At 39.3% G+C, this 25788-nt stretch overlaps 1 protein-coding gene across 8 annotated transcripts in view; it reads right to left on the bottom strand.

Annotated features, from left to right (window-relative positions):
* PTPRK (protein tyrosine phosphatase receptor type K) overlaps positions 1–25788 on the bottom strand; it is a 281887-nt gene that overhangs the window by 44534 nt on the left and 211565 nt on the right. For 4 of the 8 annotated variants that reach the window (XM_075267966.1, XM_075267965.1, XM_075267967.1 and 1 more), the window contains exons 14-17: positions 20842–20980; positions 17000–17041; positions 11789–11818; positions 2177–2337 (exon numbers count right to left, since the gene is read on the bottom strand). In XM_075267966.1, coding sequence (XP_075124067.1) covers positions 2177–2337; positions 11789–11818; positions 17000–17041; positions 20842–20980 — 372 coding nt within the window. The remainder of the gene's footprint in view (positions 1–2176; positions 2338–11788; positions 11819–16999; positions 17042–20841; positions 20981–25788) is intronic. The other 4 variants (XM_075267972.1, XM_075267971.1, XM_075267968.1 and 1 more) reach the window with 2 other exon arrangements.

A 25788-nucleotide genomic window follows, 5' to 3' on the forward strand; every position in this document is an offset into this window, starting at 1 on the left:
GATGTGACAGATGAATGGCTTAGCATGTCAATGAGAGCTAAATAAGCCAATCACAGTACTGCCAGAAATGCATGAAAAAATGCACTAGGTTAAAAAACAAAAAAAGTGACCGAGTAACGCTGAAAGTATTACAAAATATTTACAATAATAAGCTACTTAACCGAGTTTCTTTTAAACTATGGATCTATGAAATTTACATTTGTTTCTACATATAGATAAAGCAAAACATTCACCTTGGAACTCCACTGTTCAAATGTATGCATATAAATCTCCATAAAAATAACTTGCGGCATTATATTTCATTACTGATAGTTATAGCCTATATCGAGGTACATACAATACACATGCAGAATTCAGGCTAAAGTCTGCCAATGATGGGCAATTTTTAAGGTACCTTAGTCTACTTGCATAACCATGCAGCCACTGGACACTGCCGATGGACGGGGTATCATCAGAGCATACCTTTAAAGCCCAAATTTGCATTTTATAGGGAAGGGGGGGGGGGGGGGTTGTATGTAGATTGTGATCCCCATATAGGGCTCACAATGTACATTTTTACCTGTCAATATGTTTTTGAAGTATGGGAGGAAATCCACGTAAACACGTGGTGAACATACAAACTCCTTGCAGATGTTGTCCTTGGCAGGATTCAAATCCAGGACTCTAGCGCTGCAAGGCTGCAGTGCTAACTACTGAGCCACTGTAATGCCCTACACTTTATGTTTAGTGCTGTTAGCATACATTCCCTTTAAGAGTATAGCTGAGATCCTCTAACTCATTGTAAATGATACCATGATATGGTAAAGTTTCCTTTGCCCAAAGCAAAACCCTACTAAAACACTTGCACAGTGTTTTGTTGGAACGTTTACACTTCAATGGCAGCAAAGCAGTAGATAAATTGCAATATACAACCAATGCTTTCAGCAGTCCCGGCAGAGAGAGGAGAGTTTAGAATTGTGTCACCAGATCTAAAAAGCCCATTGACATACCTCATCTGATAGGCTGCGTCATCCTGAGCAGGTTAGTGTTTTGTTTATCCAAGCCAGCCATTCCAAAGATATAACATTAAGACATACTAGCCAAGAGGGTAGTCACACTGTGGCTTCTTTGGAGGCATATGCCAATTGACCTGGTGTGCTAATGCCCACTTGGCTAGTATACCCTAATTTACCTCAACAATGAAAGGGCTTATATCTTAGAAAGAACAATGGATTTGGATAAATAAAACACCAAAATACTCGGGGTGACAGCAACTATTAGATTATTGTACTTTTCAGACCATTGTGACAGGGCCTCTTTAACCATGCAGACTAAACTGTCCTGTAAGGCTATATATCTAAAATGTAAGTAAGTTGCCCAAGCTGATATTGAAACTGTAAAATTGTATTAAAATGTGAACCACAGTTGGTGCATTAAAATTGGAATTAAGCAAGGTTGGCATAAGGCCTATGGACACTGCAGTGTATGTGAGATGTGTACATCTGGAGGTCTCTCTGATGAATAGATTGCCAATGACAGTCGACAATGTTTTTGTTGGATGCCTCTGTTCTATACAGGTGTATATGATACAGAAGTAGCAATGCTAACACTAACCACCACCATATAACACAGTTAATGTAATGTGCCACAGAACTCTAGGTCATTTGTGCACCTATGTACACTGGCCCAAAAGGCCTCTGTAGGGTGAAGATGGATATGTTTGATGAATTTACTGCGACCTCTCTCCACGCATAAAGAAAATGGACTCTGCAAGCATAATGTAAATTCAGATTACAATATATAACTGTAGTGAAATACTGTGCATATGATTATCTTTGAGGAAAGAAAAAAAAACAAAAACAAAAACTAAATGTTTTAAAATAGCTGTATAAATACATTGCCATTTAGATTAGGTCATTTTTGGCTGAGATTTGAGTTATGAATTTTCTTCTAATAGCATCCAATATATTAATAATATGCAAACGGGAAATAATATTGGTATTTTAGAACATTTTGCTATTAAATAACCATGCTATGATAATATAACCTTTAAAGTCACACTCCATGAGAAGTATAGTATATGCTAAATCTGATGACAAATACATGAATTATCGCTCTTATATCATGTGATGTCACTGCAATGCAATGAAAAGATAGATGCACTGCGATATCAGTCGGCGTTCATTTCAAAACTTACATCTAGGGCTGAAATTATGAGAGTCCATGTAGGTGATGGACAAAGGATCTTCTGCATGCAGGGTACTTTGATCAGCGTAACTTCTGTCCATTGCATTCACCATATGAGTCATCTCCTGCCGTGTGTTACCCATGGCATCTTTGCGTTTCTTGGCCAGTTTACTGCAAGGCAAAATAATTTATTGTCTATGATGTTCATAAAAAGTTATGCGCTATTTTTGCCACCTCCCCAAACATATTAAATGGTACAGAGCACATTGCAGTGATAAACAGCATGCCTTTTGTTATGTATGTCCCTTTATAGATGTAGAGGAAAACAAATTTGAAGTCTTATGCAAATGTGGCAATTGGTGCACTAGGGGTGGGTCTTCAGCTCCATGGAGTACCGCTCTTGTCACTCAGACCAATGTCCCTCCTCTTGCTTGCACTACCCCATGCAGTCAGAGTTGATCCTCCCACAACACCCAATGCACCAACTGCCTCATTTTCATAAGACTTTAAAGTTGTTTTTCTCCAATTCTATAAAAAAGGTATTCAGAAAGGTATGTTGTTTATCACCGTCATGTACTCTGTAATATGTTGGTGACAGCTGAATAGGTCTGCAGGAGGTGATAGACTCCTTTCATATGAAATAAACATACAGGTTACACAGAAACAAAAGACAGATTCTGTCCCTAGAATAAGAAAGTCTGAAGTCGCACGTATGGACATACACAGCCTGCAGTATTCTGTAGCAGAGCAGAAAATTACTGTATAATACACACAAGGTGGTGATATCTTACAAAACTCAATTCTCTAGTTGTAGCAATTTCTGGTTTAACACCACCATTATTCATTTATTTTTAGAGCACCGTTTTTACCATGGCGCTGTATAAAGGAAGGGGATTTACATACATACTACAAAAAGGAGTACAATGAATTAACTCATTAACCAACTGTCACAATCCGAGTGGTCTCAGCCCACAAGAGCTTACAATCTACAAGGGAAGGACATAGTTTAGTAGGTGAGGGTATAAACACAGTTCAGGTCATAATGTAGTGGCAGCAGGGTTATAGGAACTTTTTCAGCTTTCCTGAAGGAGGATTATGGGGGAGAGACTTTGTATAATGGTAGCGAGTCAAAGAATATAGAGAAAGCATGGGAGAAATCTTGTGTGAAGAACAGACAAGATCAGAGTAAAGATGGACGGGATGTGAGGATTGCACGTGTTGGAAGTTAGGTTACAGAGGTTGTGTCCATAATATGTGTGCAACAAAGTGCCCATATTATGCCAATCTGAGAGCGGCTGTTTTTTTTTTTTTTTTTGAGATTATAATTATTCATTAGGGTTAGAATCTACAGTGGCGGCCAAAAAAACTGCACCATTTCACAAAATGTAATGATTGCAGTGAAAATGATTTCTTGTCTTTCTCCATTTCTATCATCTTCTCTCCTGGATGACAAATATTTGGCAATTTTGTACATGTGACATGACGTTTTTCAGTCAATTTCGTAATAGGAGTTATACATGTCATCAGCAGGGACTCAATTTATACGCATCACATACACTCACCGGCCACTTTATTAGGTACACCATGCTAGTAACGGGTTGGACCCCCTTTTGCCTTCAGAACTGCCTCAATTCTTTGTGGCATAGATTCAACAAGGTGCTGGAAGCATTCCTCAGAGATTTTGGTCCATATTGACATGATGGCATCACACAGTTGCCGCAGATTTGTCGGCTGCACATCCATGATGCGAATCTCCCGTTCCACCACATCCCAAAGATGCTCTATTGGATTGAGATCTGGTGACTGTGGAGGTCATTGGAGTACAGTGAACTCATTGTCATGTTCAAGAAACCAGTCTGAGATGATTCCAGCTTTATGACATGGCGCATTATCCTGCTGAAAGTAGCCATCAGATGTTGGGTACATTGTGGTCATAAAGGGATGGACATGGTCAGCAACAATACTCAGGTAGGCTTTGGCGTTGCAACGATGCTCAATTGGTACCAAGGGGTCCAAAGAGTGCCAAGAAAATATTCCCCACACCATGACACCATGACACCATCACCACCAGCCTGAACCGTTGATACAAGGCAGGATGGATCCATGCTTTCATGTTGTTGACGCCAAATTCTGACCCTACCATCCGAATGTCGCAGCAGAAATCGAGACTCATCAGACCAGGCAACGTTTTTCCAATCTTCAATTGTCCAATTTCGATGAGCTTGTGCAAATTGTAGCCTCAGTTTCCTGTTCTTAGCTGAAAGGAGTGGCACCCGGTGTGGTCTTCTGCTGCTGTAGCCCAACTGCCTCAAAGTTCGACGTACTGTGCGTTCAGAGATGCTCTTCTGGCTACCTTGGTTGTAACGGGTGGCTATTTGAGTCACTGTTGCCTTTCTATCAGCTCGAACCAGTCTGGCCATTCTCCTCTGACCTCTGGCATCAACAACGCATTTCCGCCCACAGAACTGCCGCTCACTGGATGTTTTTTCTTTTTCGGACCATTCTCTGTAAACCCTAGAGATGGTTGTGCGTGAAAATCCCAGTAGATCAGCAGTTTCTGAAATACTCAGACCAGCCCTTCTGGCACCAACAACCATGCCACGTTCAAAGGCACTCAAATCACCTTTCTTCCCCATACTGATGCTCGGTTTGAACTGCAGGAGATTGTCTTGACCATGTCTACATGCCTAAATGCACTGAGTTGCCGCCATGTGATTGGCTGATTAGAAATTAAGTGTTAACGAGCAGTTGGACAGGTGTACCTAATAAAGTGGCCGGTGAGTGTACATTCTACAAAATCCACTGGTGGTGCATTTTTTTTGGCTGCCACGGTATATAGAGAGATGGAAAAATTATATTCTTATATTTTTATGTAAACCCTATTTAAATATGCATGTGCAGAATTGGTTTGCGCTTTTGTGTGATTTTGGCATTCCTTTAACACCTGCAGTTTTAAAAAGGTAGACATGTGCTATGTATAAACTCCTCACATCTTTCAGTTTTTTGGAAAAGTACATTTTACTTGCAGGAAATGGTTGCTTGAGCATGCACTTTAGTTGCAAATTTGATTTTTGTTTACAACTCTTATCTGAACAGTTGCATGAAGGTAGTGGTTTAATTAGAAATTTTTTTTTTTTAGAAATGGCATGCTCTGCTCTGTACTCCCAAAATGTACATTTCGGTATCCATAATGGTTTGCTGTGTTCAGCGTATATAATTTCACACATTAGTGGTTGATGGCAAAATATTACATGGCTTGTTTCAGTGTTTGAGAGTGCAAGCTCTTTATTGATGTTTGCAGTATGGGATACAACATGAACTATTATTTTATGTGTGTTTTGTGTGTGAATGTAAGATTAAATATGAGTTTTAGGTGCAAATATATGTTTTAACTTTTTTTTTTTTTTTAAATGTAAGCCTCAGGTTGTTCAGCAGGTCCTGAGAGGGACAAAGAATTGTATCTACCTTTCTATTTTGATAATTTTTGAACCGGTCTATCAAGAGTACACCCCACAAAGATTATATCTGGTTGAAGACCTGCTGAATCAGAGCCCATTCCCCTTGCTACAGGTCGTTAGAACTTTAAAGGAAATCCAGGATAAAATACAATATTTCTACACTAAGCTTAACACCCTCTCCTGCCTAATGTCTAACTTCTTTCTTACTTTAAATTTATATTTACCCAGACCACTGGTGAGGTCATGTGACCACCTCAGTCATATTTTCAGATTTCTGTTTCCCGAAACGCAACATCACCAATATTAACCACCACCCCATTATACTTACCTGTCTTCCTGTCCGGATTTTCCATTGTTGAAAGTAAACAGGATTGAGTCATGGAACCTAATGTCACCTCCCCAAGAAGGCACACTGGCGGCTGGGAAGCAGATAAACACTTCTTGGTTTTTATCTACAACAGGTTGTTCAGGGGTGAGAAGACCCAAAACAATCTGGGCCATTTGGTGCTGGCCAGAATCTGACATGAGAAGGAAGTCATCCAGATAAAGGACTATGACAAAATCTCTCTCCCTGATGTGAGCCTTTGGCCATCACCTTTAAAAAGGCTTGTGGAGCCTGAGAGCCCAAAATTGATAAAAGTCTACAGAATCCCCCATGACCACTGCCACTTTCAGTAATTTTTGATGATCCATATGTATAGGAATATGGTAATACACATCGCAGATTCATAGTGGCCAGAAAACAACTTGAGAAATGATATAGCGGATGCAATTGGATTAAATCCTGAACCTTTTTTTTAAAAAAAAAAAAAAAAAGAAATCAGATTTATAGTGGTACAAAATGTACTGTTCAGCTGTCCAGGAGCAGGGTAGAATAACGACTTCTCCCCTCTTTCCTCTGAGGGTGCAGGAAACACCACTCATGAGAATGAGACATTTGCCTCTATAGTATCATAACTATCCTAACCAAACATAATTGAGACAACTTAAGAGTAAGCTGCATCCAATTTTCTCTTGCAAACTTAATACTTTATGTTTGGACTTTATGTAAGGCTTCTTAACAGGTTTTTCACCAACTCCTCCTTTAACGCCTCCTTACAAGCTAATCAGACCGAACACCCGTATAAAGTGAGTACACACCCACAGGGGCGATGAAACCCCTCTTACCCAACCAGATACCAGTGAGTGAGGTTGCTAATGTCTACAGCCTCTACAAAGCTTAGTGTGGTATACACTTCCCACAGCCTTTTTTAAACCAGACCACAGGTACCATATTAATGGACTGTCTGGACCCACCTCTATGCATGCCCCATGTTTACCCCTCTTGTGGTTCATATGGCAAGGCTGGGGGCTTCTGTTGACAACCCCCCCCCATCCTGTTTTGGCTGAAGTCACAGCTAGGGTGCTCTCAACCATACAATGTTGTCAGCGGAAGCCACAATGCCCCACTTCTGGTCTAAGCACAAAGCCCACCAGAAGCCTCATTTCCGGTATGGAAAACCCACACAACAACACTTCTCTGGGTAAGAGACCAACTTCTTGCAGATAGGAAGCTCCTCTCCTATAGATCACTACTGCCATCCCCCTATAAAGACCTCACTGGAAACACCATAGAAGGCTGGACCTGTACAACAGATACAGGGAAGGATGGTGCTATGCTTAGTCTCCAGCAGCAGTTACCTTATAAAGTTTTAGGCCACCTCTGGGCACCAAAGTGAATCAAACATGGTCACACATTCTCAGGAAAAAACTATATATCCCCCTTCCACAGGACAGGAAACAGAACTGGAGAAGCGTGGTGGCCACCATATCTTTTAAGAACTTCTAGTCCCTGTTTTCCGTCCAAAGGAAGAGGCAAGCGTCTCTCCAGGGGGGCGCTGATGTTGATGAAGGGGGAAAGAGTAGCTATGATATGAGTTGGAGGAGTCAAGATGGATGTGAGAGCAAAGCAGAATCCTGAGGCATAGAGCTTTTGGGACTGGAGTTATGGTGGAACAGTTGAGTGAAATTGAGAAAAGATGATAAAGTCTGTTTTCTTCATACTGAGAAAACAGGGAAGAGAGGCAACTATAGGCAAGCCTCGAACTCTTGATTTACAGTCTCGTAATGTCTGGGCCAAAGAAAGATGTTAACATGTTCTCAGAACAACAATGGTGTCACCATGAGAAAGCCATGGGACGCTACAAGTTGGTCCAGACTAAAGATATAGATGGAGAACAGCAATTTTCCTAGGACAAGACCTTTGGGGACACCTATATAGAGGGGGCACAATAAGGTGGTAGTGATGAGTGGGAAACACTAAATGTGAGGTCAGTGGTTTCATCAAAATTTCAACTTTGAAAGGGGAAGTTGAGGGCTGGAAAAAACAAACAAACAAAAAAAACACGGGACGTATTGCACTATGAGAACGGCCACCAGTATATGCCAATATCTATGCTGCCAATCACATGTTGATCCCACTGTTTCTGCATATATCAGATGTACCTCGACATTTGATGAGATATTTATTTATTTTTTTAAATGTAGATTGTGAGCCCCACATAGAGCTTACAATGTACATTTTTCCCTATCAGTATGTCTTTGGAATATGGGATGGAAATCCATGCAAACACGGGGAGAACATATAAGCTCCTTGCAGATGGTTTATGCCCTAGGCGGGATTTGAACACCAGGACTCCAGCGCTGCAAGGCTGCAGTGCTAACCACTGAGCCACCGTGTGGCCCCTTGATGAAATATTTTGGACCCAAATCCATACATTTTTCTTGTTCTTTTGTGCACAGAAAATCAGTTCACATAAGGTATTCTATCCAACATTTTTGTTCATATGACTAACTTGTTCATCTCTTCACTTATACATAAATTATATATATGCATATGTATATGTATAGCCCGTTATCTGGATGTTGCTCTCAGCAAATTTCTATTTGCAAAGAAATATTTTCAGTAATAATAAACCACCCCGCAACTAAATCTATCCAGTTTAATTTTTTTTTGTTAAATTATTTTGCAACTTAATGGCTGACCTTACATCCATGCCACTAGGCAGGAAAAATAACTTTTATATCAGGTAACAAGACGCTTTCCTGAACAGTTGAAATAGAAATGGCAGGGGAGAAGGTCAACTGCTGCAAATAGCTTTGGCAGTAAATGTTATGAAGCTATATTTTTAATGAATACAAATGACTGTTGAGTTACGTTTTTTTTTCCCCCTTTCATATTACATCAACCGATGAATTTCATTTCATTCAGGGCTAATGCATTGGATGTTCCTTGCTTTATAATACATCAGGATTAAAGGCGAGTGGAATCTCATCAGCGCCTTTTATTAGGTACAAAGGCTGTTTTAAATATTGATGTATGTCATCACCTCTGCTTCAGCTTGGTTGCTTATGCCGCTCAGTCATAGCATGTTATGTAATCCAATGCTCACTGGTACAAAGTTATACAGGAGCACAAGGCATGCATTTCAATAGCACATGGACATCAAGAAGTTCACAGAATAAATACTTCCACTAAACCAAAAGTATCAACATATAAAATATATGCAAGTTTTAGATGTGGCTGGAACGTACAACTAGATGCCATTGATGATTAAGCCAAGCGACAATCATACATGAACACAGTTCTTTAGGCTAGTGTTTCAGTTTGATGCAGGCAGATAATCTGTCCCTAACAAGCACGAATCTACAATAAAGCAAACAATCATTCGTGCAACCGTCTCCTATAGTTATATTACTTTATAGTTATATTGGCAGCACATCTAATTTACAAGGGTGTGCTACTGCCAAACAATATAAAATTCCCTGCAAAAAGGAGCCTATTATTATTATTATTTCTCATTAGATCACTAGGCGTCTTTACAGTACACTGGACAAGGACACATGTAAATGCCCCTTCAGTCTTTTATTATGTTTATGTGGCTACAACCATTGTATTTTAGATTTACATTATAGGGTATGACGACCTGATGCAGTATAAAATAAAGTGACCAAAATGGCAACATTTTTCATAGTAGCAAATGTCATTATGTCAAGTTTTACCTAGGTTTATACTGTATTTTTTTGTGAAAAATATTTTCAAATGACCAGCAGACCAAAAAATACAGATCAATGTATCTAGTATTTATAGTATTGCCAAAATGTAGTATATTTTGTGGACAATTCCATGTTAAATACCTGAAAAGGGCAGCATTTGGCTGTGAAATTTCCATTTCACATTTGTAAACATCTAGAACGGGACTTGACAAAGGAAGCTGGATACTATTAGATCACTGCACGTGGACAATATTGTTGGTACCCCTCGTTTAATGAAAGAAAAACCTACAATGGTCACAAAAATAACTTGAAACTGACAAAATGGAATTTGCCAAGCTACAAGTTGACAAGCCACAAAGCTTCTGGGAGAATGTCCTATGGACAGATGAGACAGAATTCAAACTTTTTGGAAAGGCCCATCAGCTCTATGTTCACAGATGGAAAAATGAAGCATATCTTGAAAAGAACACTGTCCCTACTGTGAAACATGGAGGAGACTCTTATGTTTTGGGGCTGCTTTGCTGCATCTGGCATAGGGTGTCTTGAATCTGTGCAGGGTACAATGAAATCTCAAGACTATCAAGGGATTCTAGAGAGAAATGTACTGCCCAGTGTCAGAAAGCTTGGTCTCAGTCGCAGATCATGAGTCTTGCAACAGGGTAATGACCCAAAACACACAGCTAAAAACACCCAAGAATGCCTAAGGGTATGTTCACAGAATTTTTTGGCAGCGGTTTTTGAGGCGGAATCCGCCTCAAAATCCGCTGCCAAAAATGGTTGACATTGACATCAATGGGAGGCGCTCACATCTTTTTTCCATTAGCTAGGAATCAGCGGAATAATTGTAGGCCCATTCATTCGGGCCTATACAAGAGCGGGATGCCGGATGGAATGTTCACACGGCAGAAAAGGTTTCCACGCCCTTTTCCTCCGTGTGAACATACCCTAAGAGGAAAACATTGGAAACCATCAAAAACATTCAATACCATAGCCAACAAGGTACTAACTACTCAGACATTGTCACCCATCTACAATGTAGGTTCCCATATGAGGCACAAAGAAGAATAGATGTAACAAGCCAATAAACTGAAATGTTGAGTTAAGCCATTACAAATATTAGCACACTGTGTACCAGAGCTTTTTTTGCTTGTAGACTGAAGTAAAACAGATTTCTGCAATAAGAAACAGGAAAAGCTTCCCTTTCCCTGTAAACCATTTCAGCTATCTATTCAACTCTTAAAAGTAAGAGTTAAAATAACAGATTTCATACATATAGATAAAAATCTCTACGACAAACGCAAAATTAGTAATTTACCACGAGTTTGGAAATTTTAACACATATTAATTGGATCATGATAAAGTGGTTGGAAGTTATCGTCCTACCGCATCATCAAACTCCAAAGGGGAAAGTTTATCTACAAAACTAGTAATTGTTTTCATGCCTTCCTGTTAATTCATACAGTAAAACATACCGTGAAGTGATGATAGAACAGTATCTGTATCTAACCTACCATATGAATGAGAGCTGAGGCATATCGCATCTAAATGGAAATTACTTACCAGCATGTCATCTCCTGGAGCTTCCTGGTATTTCCAAGTTTCTATATACTGTACCACCATCAAAACAGCACTAGCCCCAAACGCACTACCAAATGTAACATTTTCAGAACTAGTTGTGTAGCTTTTGGCACAACCACGTCCCCACATAATAAAACCACCACATGCAGCACCCTATTGCCTTTAAACACTCTCCAGAGCAGTCATCTTCCAAAAAAGTTGAGGGCTATACATAGTTTGTTAGCAATTTGTTAAGGAGACAAAAATAAATGACATAACACAGAGCGTGCAACAAAAAAAAGTGTTAGTGGCTTGTGAAACATCCAATATGATATCCCTCTAAGAATAAATAATGCATAGTTTGATGCATGGGCTTGAATATTGTAAATTATAATGAAAGTTGTCTTTTGCATTAAAGCTTCATTGTAAAATGTTTATATATAAAAAATGAGCTAAACATTAATGCTGGGGCATACAGGCTTTAGGAGGGGTGTCCAGCTGTATTTATTTTTAAAGGGATATTGCTTAAGTGTTAATAACCAAAATAAAGAAGGTGGCCATTTTCTACTTACAGGTAGTAGGAGTAAGAATAGTAGCTCCTCCTGGTAAGCAAATCACAAACAGTGGGGGAAAGAGAAGCAATGGTGAATGAAAAGCATGAATCATCCACATTCAACAAAGCAGCACAAGAAAAAAATAAAAAAAAATAACAATGAACACTTAAAATATATTAAATTATTTTCATATACATGTCACTTGTTAGCAATTCAGTGTCTCCATGCATTAAATATGTGTTGCCATGCAAATCAACATAAAATACATGTTAGCTGAAAAGGAATGTGTGTAAACAAATAAGATGACTTCTTGAGAACACTTGAGCAAATTACATGCTGACATTACAACCAGTGGGGGGAAAAAGTAAAAACAAAGAAATGAATCAACAACAAAAAATGAACATTTAAATGGCTTGTGAGTTTTAGGGTAACATTTACACCCCTAAACCATGAGAACCGCCTAATGCCGCGATAGAATTAGCTTGGTAGTCTTTGGTGTTATAGAGCATTGCTTGGCTGGTCAATACACCAAGAATCTGCAGTAAAATATGTCCTACTGATATAGGAGTCATTTAAACACTTACGGTAACATTGAATGGACACAAAAATAAATATCCAGAAACTTCCTCCCTTTCACTATGTTTTATATCGCTTCATTTCAAAATTAAAACAGATTCATCTCCCCTTTCCCATTATCACAGTACTGTGACAGACTCCAAGATAACTGGCTGGAGCCTTTCCGCTGTGCTTTGTCTGCAAATTTAAAGAGGATCTTTCACCATCTCCAGTTCTTAGCATGTGTTAATGGGTGCCACCGATTCCAGCACAGTTGGAATGCTTTCTCTTGCTCCTGTGCAATCAGTGCAGTTAATTTTGTAGTCTGATATGCTACATATGCTTTATACTGGAGCAGGCTTGAGCTCCAATCAGAGGTTGACTGTTTCAAAGCACAAAATAACGACCCTTCTTTGTTCATGCCTGACACTGCCCACTTGACAGGACGGAGGTCTAAATAAGGCACCAAAATAAACAGCACCACTTATTGGCTGCAGGGGTCATATGCAATGAGAACTTCCACCAGAACAAGCCCCCAGAGTGCGGGGGACAGTTAAGTATGATTTTTTTTTTCTTTTATCCTTTATCACTCCGTACAGAAAACTAATGATTATGAAGTCTTCCTTCTTTCTTTTTCTATTCCTTAGCTGCTATGGACTCCTAGTATATCTTCTCTTCTCAGCTTATGTGTGTCTACGTCTGTAATATATTAGGGGGCATTCACACGGAGTAACGCCGGGCGTGTATTACAGCCGTACACGCCAGCGTTACGGCAGACTGCCGAACACTTCCCATTCACTTCAATGGGAGCGCTCGTAACAGCGGCGTTTACGAGCGCTCCCATTGAAGTGAATGGGAAGTGTTCGGCAGGCTGCCGTAGCGCCGGCGTGTATGGCTGTAATATACGCCCGGCGTTACTCCGTGTGAATGCCCCCTTACAGTGTATTATCCTGTATCTGTATTACTATGCTGCTGTAACATGTTGAAATTTCCCCACTGTGGGACTATTAAAGGATTATCTTATCTTATTTAAGCCCGAATACCTTGGCTAAACTCTTCGCACAGTCTCTACTTGAAGATAGAGCAAATCAGTAGGATTTCTACAAGACTGTTTCTGTATCATGCAGAAAAAGCTGCAGACTGACAGTGAGAGCAGCAATATTTGTTTGTGTACTTTTATCATTCATTTCTAGGTTTAGTGTTCCTTTAAACAAAGGCAAAGTTTTTAGAACAATATCTGATTTAGCAGTATCGTATTAAAAATCTAAAGGGAGTTTTAGAACAACCTTCTAACTAATACCTTTAACTTTTTGCTGAGAAAGGTAAATCAATGTATTAAAGATGACCTTTCTTGTCTTTGTCTTCTGGCACATCCGATTTTATATACCGCTAGGAAGCAGACTGCGCTGCATATGGCTGTAGGCATGTGCAGTCGGCTCTGCTCGAGGCCCGACTGCGCATGCGCAGAAGTTTGAAGCTGGAGATTTCTCGCGCAGCATTGTTTGAGTGCTGGGGACCTCCCCCACTGCTGCAAGAGAACTAATTTGCATACCGAGGAAATGCGGGATTTCTACTGAGCGGTGGCATGGAGAAGACATCTAAAGGTAAGAGAAGAATAGCCTAATCTCTTTAGGACCACTTCTATTGTTACTCTATGCAGCTTGTAATAGAGGTATATGCCAGACAAGCCTGGGAGCATTCAATAGGCTCTTGGCTGTCATAGCAATAGATCCTTAGACCCTGATTTTATTCCCCAAACATGGTGGCGTCCATTTTCCATTGATCAGCTTTGACATGTCAGGAGGGTTAGCACAGAAGAGACCCAGTGGATATAGCATCTGCCGTACTATTATGGCAGATATCGGGAAAGGGTTAAACTGCACACTTGGTAGTCTATACAGTGAGTGGCCTTTTTGTTGGAAGGAATCCACCAAATAACAGAGTATGAAAAAGATACGAACAGTATTACCTCTAGTACAAGCAGTTTCATAACACAGAGCGACACCAACCGGTCGTACTTCGCTTATTCACAGTGAAATCAAATCTGTCAACTACAGCTCCACAGAAATAGGCACCCAGCTTTCCCAAACTACTGAATGGCAAATATGTAGTTATGCTTTAATAACTCCTGGATGATTCCTGGAAAATTGCATGAAAGTGCCTGTTTACATACAGTATTAATTGACACTTTGATAATGCTGCAGGTGTCTGCTTTCAGGAAATATTTAGATACGGGGGAGGGGGGGGGGGGAGTTCATGTAATTTTTTAATATTACAATTTAGGTTTTAATGGTCCATCTCAAAACTGTGAAAAATGCCCTGGCAGCCTGAGGGGCAAAGTATTTGAAAAACCCTGGCAGTGAAAGGTGTAAAGAGAACCTTTCACATCCTCTGGCACTGGTAGTTTATATACCACTGGAAAGCTGACAGTGTGCTGAGTATCTTCAGCACCCGGTATGCGTCCAGGTGCTGGAGATATCTGTGCTGTTTGTTTCGTCACCAATATTCCTTCACCGTCAGAAGGGCGGTCCTTAATGTTCAGAGTCATTGTCCCCTCCCCTCTGACAGTACAATGCTATGGAGGAGTACTGTCAGGAGTGGCGTTCCCTACAGCCCAAACTAACGGTACTGATATCTCCAGGACGGGGTCCATACCGGACAAATTGACAATGCGCTGAATTCAGTCCTCATTAAAGGAGTGATCAAAAAAAAAAAAAAGTCTGTTTTCTTTCATAAATAGCTAATGAGTTTATTAGATATACAAATTGTTTTTCTACTGTCCTGCAAAACCAACTATCCATCAGTAACCCTATAGTGTATTATCAAAAATGATATCACTTTGAATGTTCTAAGCTATAACTGTAAGGAAACGTGGAACTGAGGGATTGGCGGTGCATATGCCCAGCTCCTTCATGGTATAACCTACTGAATCTGGCAGAGCAGACAGTACTACAGGAACAGTCAGAAACAAGTTTTGCTCAAGGTAAAGGAAGGCATAAACAGGGACTCTAATGTAAGTAGGTAAATTTTGAATTGGTTTGTATTCTTGGAACATTTCCTGGGAAATCTTACAATAAGTGGAGCCGGTCAACAGCCAGTCTAATCTGAATGTGCCTGCTCTTGTCAGATTGCAGACGTTACACAGCTTCAGGAATGGCAAATAGCAGTGTGGGAGCCGGGCTGGGAACCGCTGTTTCCATTGACTTCACAAAAAAAAACAAAAAAAAAAACACCCAATTTGTTCTCATCCAAAAGTATACACAGCTGTAATACAGAAAACTGTTCCTAGCTACTCAATATAAACATGTTTATTCATTAAAAAAAATTTTAATTATTCCAAATACTACTATTTCCATGCAGCAAGCCTGAAGACATCCAATTAATACATTGCCTAAATCACTAAACTAAATCCATTAACCACCTCTTCTAATGTTCCATATACTCCAGACTTCATTTGAGACTAATGGCCCAATTAGCTACTATAAGGAACCTTACTGACAAGCAGGTATTTCATTACCGCTTCCTCTAAGGCCACTTTTTTTGTTATAAAAGCAGCAAAATGTACACACTGTAAATAGTTAAATTGTAGAACATTCCATAAGGATAGGGACCACACATGCAGTTCTTTTCTGGTACTAAAAGTGTCCTGCATAGAACTAAAAGACGGCTTTAAACGCAACTCAATAGTTTTTTTTTTTTTTTAATGCACATATTTTGGATATTGAATACAGACACCACGCATGTACTTCAATAGAGTCATGCAGAGCACCATATTCCCATACAGCAGGTTAGAACAAAAAGTAAATACAATTAAAAAATAAATAAATAATATCTCCATGATCCATTAGGTACCACATACTGGTCCGACAAACACAGTCACATGTATGAAGACTAATATGAGGCCAAATAGAAAAATTATATGGCTGCTACATTGACAAAGCATCATCCATATTTGCATAGACTTAAAAACTGCCCAACTTTTCTCTTGGGATGTCCATCTTTCTCTTTGGCAATTAATACGAGAGAGAGAGGAAAAAAACTACCCAAGTAGACCACAACACCTTATAAAATTGTTTCTGACCAGTACTGTATTTTTCCACACTTGTTGAAAGATCAAAGTGATAGATTCCATTTTGTATGAAGCGCAGTCATATCGTTTTATATGTATGTTGGTGTGAAAACATAACAATAAATACACATATACTGCATATGCATATTATTTGTTTCCATGCACCAAACACAAAATACTGTAGTATTAAGTGACATGTATATAGTATTACAGTGCCAGTATCAACATGGGCATCAGACAAGCCAGTCTCGCATTACAATAATGACTGAGTAAATGAGAGATGTATGACTACTGAACTGTTGCTACTGTGCTACAGGACTACATCCAACTGGTTGACCCCAAGGGACCGTACAAGCGGCCAGTCTATAGATTCCACAGATTTGGTCCTTAAAGTGTAGCTTTATACCTAAACACAACTGAGGCATAAGGTAAAAAGTACACTTTAAAGGAACTCCATATAATATCTTCCAAAGTTTTTTTTTTTAGAAGCACAATCATATTTGTCAACTACAAGTGTAAACAAAACTTCTTGAAAAGAAATAACTAGAAAATGAATACATGAAAGCACATGGGTAGCTGGCTTGCACACAACACCGGGAGCATACCTAATGCTTCTAATGCAGAAGTTCCTTCGCCATGTAATATATCTCCAGGGGGTAATAGTAAAAAGGCAATAATTAATCAATCCAATCAGAAAAAAGACAGAACATTAACGACAACATATATCCACATTTACATTGAGGTTCGCAGTTAAACTTCAACTTGCTTTGGTTAAACACAAACAATATTCTTGGTTATACATGGCATATTAGGACAAGGGCAAGCAGATATTAAGAACATGCCTAAAATAGAAATGTTATCAATAAAATTCATTTATATGCAGGGCATGCTGCCAAGCTTACACAAGACAGATATTGAGCAAACATTAATAAAGGTTAGTGGCTGCTGTACATCAGAGCGCCACAAGGTGGTGCTCTTTAATTTATATTTTCCCCCCAAGCACAGGCGACAAATGAACCTGTAAAACCTCTACAACGCTAAAACGTCATGAACTTGTAGCAGAGGGAAATAAGGACGGTTGACAGATAAAATTATCAGGCACAATATCATTTAGCAAATAATACGGTGCTTGTCATATACCAGCTGGGAGAACAGAACTTTTTATTTTTGTAGAGACAACAAATAACTAAAACTAAGAACTTTTCATTTTTAACTATGAATAGTTAACTAAATAAGTAAAATCTAAGAAGTATTCCTAAAACATCAACATTGTAGATAAAACATTCTCTCTCGTTCCCCAGATAAGAGGTTACGTAGGGGGCCCACAATTGCAACTATGACCGGCAGCTTTGCAGATTTTCTTTTGGATAAACTATATTTTGTTCATTACTTTCATATACAGGTCAGCAACGTTAATAGTGGTTTTGACATTCAAGAAATCACAAAGACAAAGCCCTGAGAAAGATGGTGGGATACACAAACACATTGTTTGGTCCAGGATACAAACTATTACTATAAGTTGTATTGCTAAAGAGGAGCTTTTCCATCTCCTGATATGTCTGCTTTAGTAAAGACTTGCAATCCTTGCATGATGTTATATAGACCTGCATTAAAAAGGTCTGACTAAATTGCCAAGTGGGTGTTCTCAATTGGGGGTGTCTGTACATATGGTTGCACTGTCCAGTCAGTGCCAGATTGTATAGCAGCATGGCCTGTGAACTAGGGAAATGGTAATAATGTATTCATAAATCCCTAGGAGGAATAACACAGAGCCATCCCATAATTGCTGAATACAATTACTTACAGATCCTATTTAAAAGACGGGGAGAAACTACAACTAGGAGTTGGTGCTCAATGCGATCATGTGCACACATATTTTGATGCCAAAACCAGGAATGGAAACTAGAGAGAAAATAGAATTGTAAGATTTGTAAATCCTGTGTGTTATGAATCCACTCCTAGTTTTGGCTTACAACTAATGATGTAAAGCACTGAGCAGAATACTGGCTGTGTGAAGAAGGCCTATACTGACTTTTTTTTTCCGTGCAGGCCTTGAATACAATTATATTTCTATTTACACTGTTAAATGCATTTCTATAACCCGACTCTTGAAAACACATTTTATAATATAAATCGCACATATTTCAATGCAAAGTGAAATGCCGGAAATCAGGGGATCTAGGAAGTGTGGGTATATAGAAGATAAAGTGTCAAACTAACTGCATAACCTTCCTAATAAAGTCTTTGCATGAAAATGACTCAATTAGTGTCTAGCTCCCAACTCTCTAGTTCAGAAGCCAAGGGTATGCTTATTGATCCAGAAATAACTTCTCCCCTGGATCAATAACAGATAGACAAATGTTTAAATATTAAAAAAGACAGAACATTGGCATGCCGTCTATAAAGTAGCAAAATGGGCTAGGGTAATCCTATATTAGGATATAAGCTACCTCCCACTCTGCCCAATGTTAGCTATCCGGCAACAAGCCGATATAGCAGCTGATGGTAATTTGCTGAGGATCTATTCTATTTGAATAGATCCTCAGCAAATTACCATCAGCTGCTATATCGGCTTGATGCCGGATAGCTAACATTGGGCAGAGTGGGAGGTAGCTTATATCCTAATATAGGATTACCCTAGCCCATTTTGCTACTTTATAGACGGCATGCCAATGTTCTGTCTTTTTTTAATATTTAAATATTAGTGAGACATTTGTCTATCTGTTATTGATCCAGGGGAGAAGTTATTTCTGGATCAATAAGCATACCCTTGGCTTCTGAACTAGAGAGTTGGGAGCTAGACACTAATTGAGTCATTTTCATGCAAAGACTTTATTAGGAAGGTTATGCAGTTAGTTTGACACTTTATCTTCTATATACCCGGAGTTATTGTTTTAACATTATTTAATAAAAGTTAAATTTTACGCTGTCCTTTGGTTTGGAGTATACCATTTTCAGATAGTGGATTCAAGTGGAGGTTTTGATCTAGGAAGTGTGGACTTTACTTAGTAGACTGCAGAAGACAGAAAGACCAAGGTTTTGTCGTCATAGAAATTGCAGAATGTCTACAAAGTCCCAATGGGAAAGTCACTTTATTTAATTTGCCTTATACCGTACATTTTAGATAACATGAAGCATAATGTTATAGCAAGAGCCTTGAACATTGCCTTCTTTCTATGAATCTGAGATAGTTATAGCTCAACCACCATCTAAGGGTCATATACAAACCCCACACAACATCCTTAAAGGGCTATGCATTTAAAGTTATGTCTATCTCAGGCAGCTATTCTGAATTGTCTCAATGCATCTGAAAGGAGAAGGCATGAAACTTTGTCATATATATATGAACCTTTCCTACTGTTTTGCTTCTACAGCTAGAAACAACAGCGGATTTTGCCTCAAAATTCGCCTCCATACAATGGTGGTCTATGGAGACCACTAGCGTTCGTTTTTCTGCTATCGGCACGTTGCCGATAGCGGAAAAAAGAAGCGAGCTGCCCTTTCTTCAGGTGAAAGCCTCCGGTGTCGGCCTGAGATCAATTGGGGTCCCATTGGTCAGAGACTTATATCCTATATCTTGTGGGTTTCACCCCTTTAAGACCTATTGGGAAGTTACTACATTTTAGAGGCACTGAGATGATAAACTAGAATTAGGATGCGGATGGGTGCTCTAGGGAACTATATCACACACAAAATTTTGACTACAATATAACTATATTTAGGTAAACAGCAAAAATTGACCTTGCTGTGTATATTTTTGAAGAAAACAGTAGAATAAATTATATGTACCATTTTCAAAGACTTCATACGCTTACAGTGTACTGATTTCTTAGCACTAAAAACTTCATCTCCCTACAGCAGACCCCTACCTATTTCCTGTCTGAGTCGATCCTCCAGCTACTATGACCAGAACTGTATGCAGGATCTCTAATATACAACATAAGAATCTAAAATAGTTTGTTTCACTGTCTTATCTCTAGATCTAAATACACCAAAGTGGCCTTACCCAAACCAACAAACACTCAGAGCACACCCCCAGTTGTTATCTTTAGCTATGCCCCTGGCTATGAGATTACCCATTGAAGTTGAACAGCCACAACAATATTCTAGAGAGTCTAAGTCCCCAATGTACCAATCTCATTTACAGAAGACTTCAAAGCTGTGCTTTCTCCAAATCTACAAAAGTGACACAGACATACATAACAAAGATATGTTGTTTATCTCTGCAATATGGTGGTAGCAGTTGGATATTCTTGGAGCAAGTAGGAGACCATTTAAAAAACTTTGGATATGTGAAAAACCTATCACATTTCACACAATTACAGGTTAGTGATGTATACACTAACTCTGTCTCACAATAGCCACTTTCTTTAGCCACTTAACATAACAGTCCAAACCTATGACACTTCAGAACACTAAACTGAATAAAATAAATCAAGGCACTTACCTTTTTTTAACAATTAAAACGACAACTAGTAGGAGTAGGATGAATACTAGTATCCCTGCACTGATGCCAGCTATTTTGACAACCTGATCAGTTTGCTTGGCAGGATCAGGGATCACTTCGGGTTCCTCAGTTGCAGCACCTAAATGAAACATAAATACACAGTATTTATCTAAAAAAGTAAAGTTTGATATCTAAAATACTTAAGTACTAAGCATTTCTTCTGCTTTGCTAAATACCACTTGTTTAGGCTGTTAAATATAAAATCTTAACCCACTGCAACCACAGCAGTAAAAACAAAGTCAAAAGATTTTTGGGCACTTTCCAAGAGGTTCAGTTGTTTTCTCCTATAGAAATCTTTCTAGGAAAAAAATTCCAAAATAAAAATGTGTAGCAACCAAACTTTGTTGTAAAACGCACAAAAACTTTGTCTCAAAAAACTAAAAGGTAGAATAAACTTGGACTAGACAGTCTAAAGAGGCACTGGATCTATCATCTATCACTATGGTAATTTTGATGCATTATCACACTTACTAACCATGAGACATTGCAAACTTGGGCAATGTGGACCTATGTTCAAACAAAAAAAAAGCCCAAACCACAAAGTAAGGCTAGTTGCAGATGACAGTGTGTACTTTGCATTCAGCAAACTAGTAATTAGTCTTCAATTTTTGCAGACAAAGTGTGTTCAGTGTTTCTTCAGCCTCAGTGAATTAGGTCTGAAAAAACTGACAGTGTCTTCAGTGTGCCTCAGTGTGTGATCCTAGTATGACATGTCATGATGTCCCTAAATTGTCTGCGAAAACAGTCAGTACACTGATGTCACACTGAGTACATTAGTGTGCTGACCTACATTTTTTGGCTTCTATGGGCAAGTCCGTTCTGCAAAAACTGGACATAATAGAACATGCAGAATCACAGCTCACACACTGATCAGTGAAAAACACTGTGTGCATGTGCCCATAGAAATGAATGGGTCAGTGTGCTATCCAAAACAAAAAAAAAAAAACCAAAAAACAACCCACCAAGGATAGCACACGGATCTTGCCTATGGTTGTCTGCAAGGGGCCTAACACTCATGCATTTTTCAATGCAAAAATCACCAGGAGAAAAAACAAACAAAAACACACTGCATAAAGTTGGCTATAAATATGTCCCTGCGAGTATAAAATGTGACATAACAGCCAGTGGTCTCAACATTTAAGTTAAGAAAATCTTAGGCCTGGTTCACATCTGTGTTCAGTATTCCATTCGGGGACCGCCCGCATGGAAACCTATATGCATTGACAAGTGGCTAGCTAAGAAACCACACGGACTCCATAGACTATAATGGGGTCCGTGTGGTTTCTGCACAAATCATGCGGAGAGAAAAAGTTCTGCAAGCACCACTTTTCTTTACACAAATTTTGTGTGTAAACTGAGCGGAAACCACACAGACCATTATAGTCTATGGGGTCTGTGTGGTTTCTTAGTTAACCACTTTTTAATGTATGCAGGTTTCTGTTCGGGGACCTCCAAGACACCCTGAACGGAATACCGAACACAGATGTGAACTGGGCCTTATAAAAGAAAAGATTGTGGTCCTGGCTAAGTAGAAATCCAGAAAAAATATTTTACAGATGATCGGAGAAGATCAGAGATTTCAAACATGTCCAAAACATTCAAATCATAAGACATTCCAGCCTTCCCCATAATAATATCTTGTTAGCATACAAAAACAATAGCCACAGAATGATTATTATTATTATTTTTTTTTTATAATACAAGTCATGTATTGAAAACGGACCCAATGGATCACATTTTCCACATATAATTGCCCAGTTCAGTCAGAAGAGACAGCATTGGACAAAATAAAGTGTCTCTGTTCATATCTGCATTGGTCAGTGGTCTCTGTACCAGACTGTCAAAATTAGTGGACAAAATAACAGACTAGACGGTGGTTTTGCCTGGTAAAATTGCCAAATTTGCCAATATTTGATCAATAAATGACATGGAATCTTTATTACTGTTTCTTTACCAATATGTGATACTTATGACATATCATTTTACATCTGGGAATGTGAACAGACTACAGCTATTCCAGTGCGGCAGAAAAACAGATAGCCAGTGAGACAAATGGAAAAGTGAAACATGTCACATGGATCAATTATTCAGGGACACAAGCTATTCTCCATCACAGGAATGTCTGCTTAAGAGTCTTGTCGCACGTGTACCATTCTCAAACTCTTTTCTAAAAATATTAACAAAGATTTTGAAAAATCATCCAGACGTATTCAGACAGCTCAGCATAGAAATGTGGATTAAAAGAATTGAGCTTAATGTCCTGGACACAAATATACAGTGTATCTATTACAAAGTGCAGCTCTGGTGCAATGAATCAGGACAAAACAGAGGGAATTATACAACACAGGCTCTGCTTCAAAGAGCCAAGAATCTATCATCACTGCTGTTTTAATATGTAGTGCTCAGTCAGTACAACCTGCTCCATCCCAGTCATTCAGCCTTACAGTTTTCTTGTTTGGCACAATATAGAAAAAAAAAAAAAAACAAAAAAAAAAACGAATTCACTTGTTCAGCATTCCCATTTAATATACTGAGGGAGGAATGAGAAAAAATAACTGAAGAGAAGGCAAAGGAATACTTCTTTCCTCCTTTAGATGCAATGATATCATGATGAGAATAACGTTTTAAAATAACAAAGCAATAAAAATACATATATCAAGTTTGGCCTGTTTCAGCCACTAGCTGTAATAGAATATAATAGCTCACACATTTTCATAGTCCAGCAATACTTAATTCTGCTGCCTACTGATAAAACTGTACTGAAAGCTAGTGTAATTCAGTGTAAACGTGCACAGAGATTAGAAACCCAGGAAAATCTTCCAGAATTCTTAGGAGGCATATTTTATCGGAGATAGTTTATCTACAGGCCCATCTGTTTCTCAGATTAGGCTGCAGGCAGCCAGCTGTAAGTCACTTCCAAAGATGCAGTTACAGACTGAGGTTTCTTGTTAACTTCTGGCACCCATACATAGTAAAATAATGGAAGAGACTGCGAGAACATGGATGCGCTTGCTATCCGAGGAAGGTACAAACCACAGACAGTCCAATGACTTAAGCCACTTTCATTAAAAACCAGTAAAGGGCTCAACATGGCAATGTGTGCTTTTGGTAATGGTGACCATGTTTCATAATTGATAGGATTTATATTAAGGGACGGACAGATAGATAGATAGATAGATAGATAGATAGATAGATAGATAGACGTGTGTGTGTGTGTGTTTGTTTGTAACCAGGTGAGCTTTCTGGAAAAAAAAAACAAAACACAGCAGTATCTAGACTTTGGCTGAGTAAAATAGGAATGGTGGCCTTGTTAGTGGTACTTCTAGAGATGAGCGAGTAATATTCAATCGCATACCTCCCCTGCATAGTTATTGGTGTAAAAAAAGCGCCAGGGAAGGTGGAAGGGGCATCAAATTTTTACTGCGTTTACCATGTGGTATTCCACCAATTACACCAATAACTATGCAGGGGAGGTATTCGATCGATTATTACTTGCTCATCTCTATATAAAATATATATTATTGTAAATACTGCAACAATGTAACTATGTGTCTCTTAAAGGGGTATTCCCACCAACAAACCCATTTTTAAACTTGTAGATAATTAAAAGTTAAACATTTTTGCAAATATAAGAAATTAAACAATTTGCAGAGCTTAAAGATTTTTTCTTAATATGATATTCTGTTGTCTTGATCAGTTGTCAATGGATACGACCATGAATGCAGGACCTTTCTAAGGTCAGAAAATCAGTCATGATGTCCTTATTGTGACCAGGATATTTTCTTATACATGTAGTTTCCCTGCCTGACAACCCAGCTACAATAAGGAAATCATGACTGTCCCAGACCATAGAAAGTTTCTGCATTCATGGTCATATCTAGAGATGAGCGAACAGTGTTCTATCGAACACATGTTCGATCGGATATCAGGGTGTTCGCCATGTTCGAATCGAATCGAACACCACGTGGTAAAGTGCGCCAAAATTCGATTCCCCTCCCACCTTCCCTGGCGCCTTTTTTGCACCAATAACAGCGCAGGGGAGGTGGGACAGGAACTACGACACTGGGGGCATTGAAAAAAATTGGAAAAAGTCATTGGCTGCCGAAATCAGGTGACCTCCATTTTAGACGAATAGTGGATTTCAAATCCGGGTCATATGAGAATGTGAACTTTGTGACTATGAGACAGGGATAGCTGTACAGGCAGGGATAGCTAGGGATAACCTTTATTTAGGGGGGAATGTTATTAAAAATAACTTTTTGGGGCTCTATCGGGTGTGTAATTGTGATTTTTGTGAGATAAACTTTTTCCCATAGGGATGCATTGGCCAGCGCTGATTGGCCGAATTCCGTACTCTGGCCAATCAGTGCTGGCCAATGCATTCTATTAGCTTGATGAAGCAGAGTGTGCACAAGGGTTCAAGCGCACCCTCGGCTCTGATGTAGCAGAGCCGAGGCTGCACAAGGGTTCAAGCGCACCCTCGGCTCTGATGTAGGAGAGCCGAGGGTGCACTTGAACCCTTGTGCACCCTCAGCTCTGCTACATCAGAGCCGAGGGTGCGCTTGAACCCTTGTGCACACTCTGCTTCATCAAGCTAATAGAATGCATTGGCCAGCGCTGATTGGCCAATGTATTCTATTAGCCTGATGAAGTAGAGCTGAATGTGTGTGCTAAGCACACACATTCAGCTCTACTTCATCGGGCTAATAGAATGCATTGGCCAGCGCTGATTGGCCAGAGTACGGAACTCGACCAATCAGCGCTGGCTCTGCTGGAGGAGGCGGAGTCTAAGATCGCTCCACACCAGTCTCCATTCAGGTCCGACCTTAGACTCCGCCTCCTCCGGCAGAGCCAGCGCTGATTGGCCGAAGGCTGGCCAATGCATTC

Source organism: Leptodactylus fuscus, chromosome 3 (assembly GCF_031893055.1).
Source record: "Leptodactylus fuscus isolate aLepFus1 chromosome 3, aLepFus1.hap2, whole genome shotgun sequence".
Taxonomy (NCBI): domain Eukaryota; kingdom Metazoa; phylum Chordata; class Amphibia; order Anura; family Leptodactylidae; genus Leptodactylus; species Leptodactylus fuscus.